Source organism: Monoraphidium neglectum, assembly GCF_000611645.1.
Source record: "Monoraphidium neglectum strain SAG 48.87 unplaced genomic scaffold scaffold00895, whole genome shotgun sequence".
Lineage (NCBI taxonomy): Eukaryota > Viridiplantae > Chlorophyta > Chlorophyceae > Sphaeropleales > Selenastraceae > Monoraphidium > Monoraphidium neglectum.
Window position 1 is genome coordinate 1 of NW_014012733.1, and position 992 is coordinate 992.

The 992-nt window shown below is 76.5% G+C and overlaps 1 protein-coding gene across 1 annotated transcript in view; it reads left to right on the plus strand.

The window, feature by feature from the left end:
• Positions 1-25: 25 nt before the first annotated feature.
• The window catches only part of MNEG_5827 (hypothetical protein), a gene marked incomplete at both ends in the record, with an annotated part of 1,992 nt that continues 1,025 nt past the window's right edge, over positions 26-992 (plus strand). Inside the window, 2 exons of the mRNA XM_014045694.1 lie at positions 26-34; positions 351-874. Coding sequence (XP_013901148.1) covers positions 26-34; positions 351-874 — 533 coding nt within the window. The remainder of the gene's footprint in view (positions 35-350; positions 875-992) is intronic.

Sequence of the window (992 nt, forward strand, 5' to 3'; positions counted from 1 at the left end):
GTATGCGCGGGCGGCGACCAGGAGCATGGACCAGGTGGGCGGGCCTCGCTGGGCCCCTCGTTCGGCATTTGCAGGTTGCTGCTCTGGTTCGAAATTGTCGCAATGTGAACGTGATAGAGGCCGCTGGGCGATGCCGATCGACCGCCTCGTCGCGCGCGGCGGACGCGGGCTGCAGCTTGCGCTGCGGCAGCGCGGTGCGCCGCGTGCAAACCAGCGGGGCCTGCCGCAGCAGCGCAAGCGCGTGCAGGAGCCATGCGCCCCTCGTTCCTTCCTTTGCCCTCCTCTTGTGATAGCCGTGCCATCTTTTCCTGAGGTGTGGTGGGTGTGTAACCTCGGACTCCCCCCCCCAGGCCTGCACCCCCGGCGCCCTGGCCGGCAAGCTGCTGCGCCTGCAGGCCCTCCGCGCCGCCGCCGCCGCCACGTGCTCCGCGGCGCCGCCGCCCGGCACCAGCCCCGCCGCCGCTGCCGCGTCCGCAGCCGGCATGCGCGCGGACTGCCTTGCTGAGCTGGCGTTTGACCCCAAGCGCCCTGGCCCGCCGCGCCACCTGCGGGACGGCGAGGCGGCATGGCACGCCGCACAGCAGCTGGGGCTGGAGGGCGCGTGGACGGCAGAGGAGGGCGCAGTCGCCGCGCAGCTGCTCGACGCGTTTGAGGGCGAGCGGGAAGCGGCGCTCGCCGGCGCGCCCAAAAGCGACCCCCTGAGGGCCGCCGTCAAGCGCGCTGCGCCGCCGCCGCCGGCCTGGCTCGCGCGGGCGGGCCGGCCGGGGCTTGGGCAGCTCATGCGGCTCGCGGCCGCGATGGGCGTCAGCGGGGACGAACTGCACGACGTGTTGGGGGCACGCGGCGAGGAGGCCGCCCACGCGGCGCGCGCGCGGTTGGGGCCGCGCAGGGTGGCAGAGCTGAGGGTCCTGGTGGGCTCCCTGGCGGGCGCCCGGCCCGCGCCCGCGGCCGCGGCGGCCGCCGCCGCGCGCCGCGGCGCGCTGCTGCTGCTG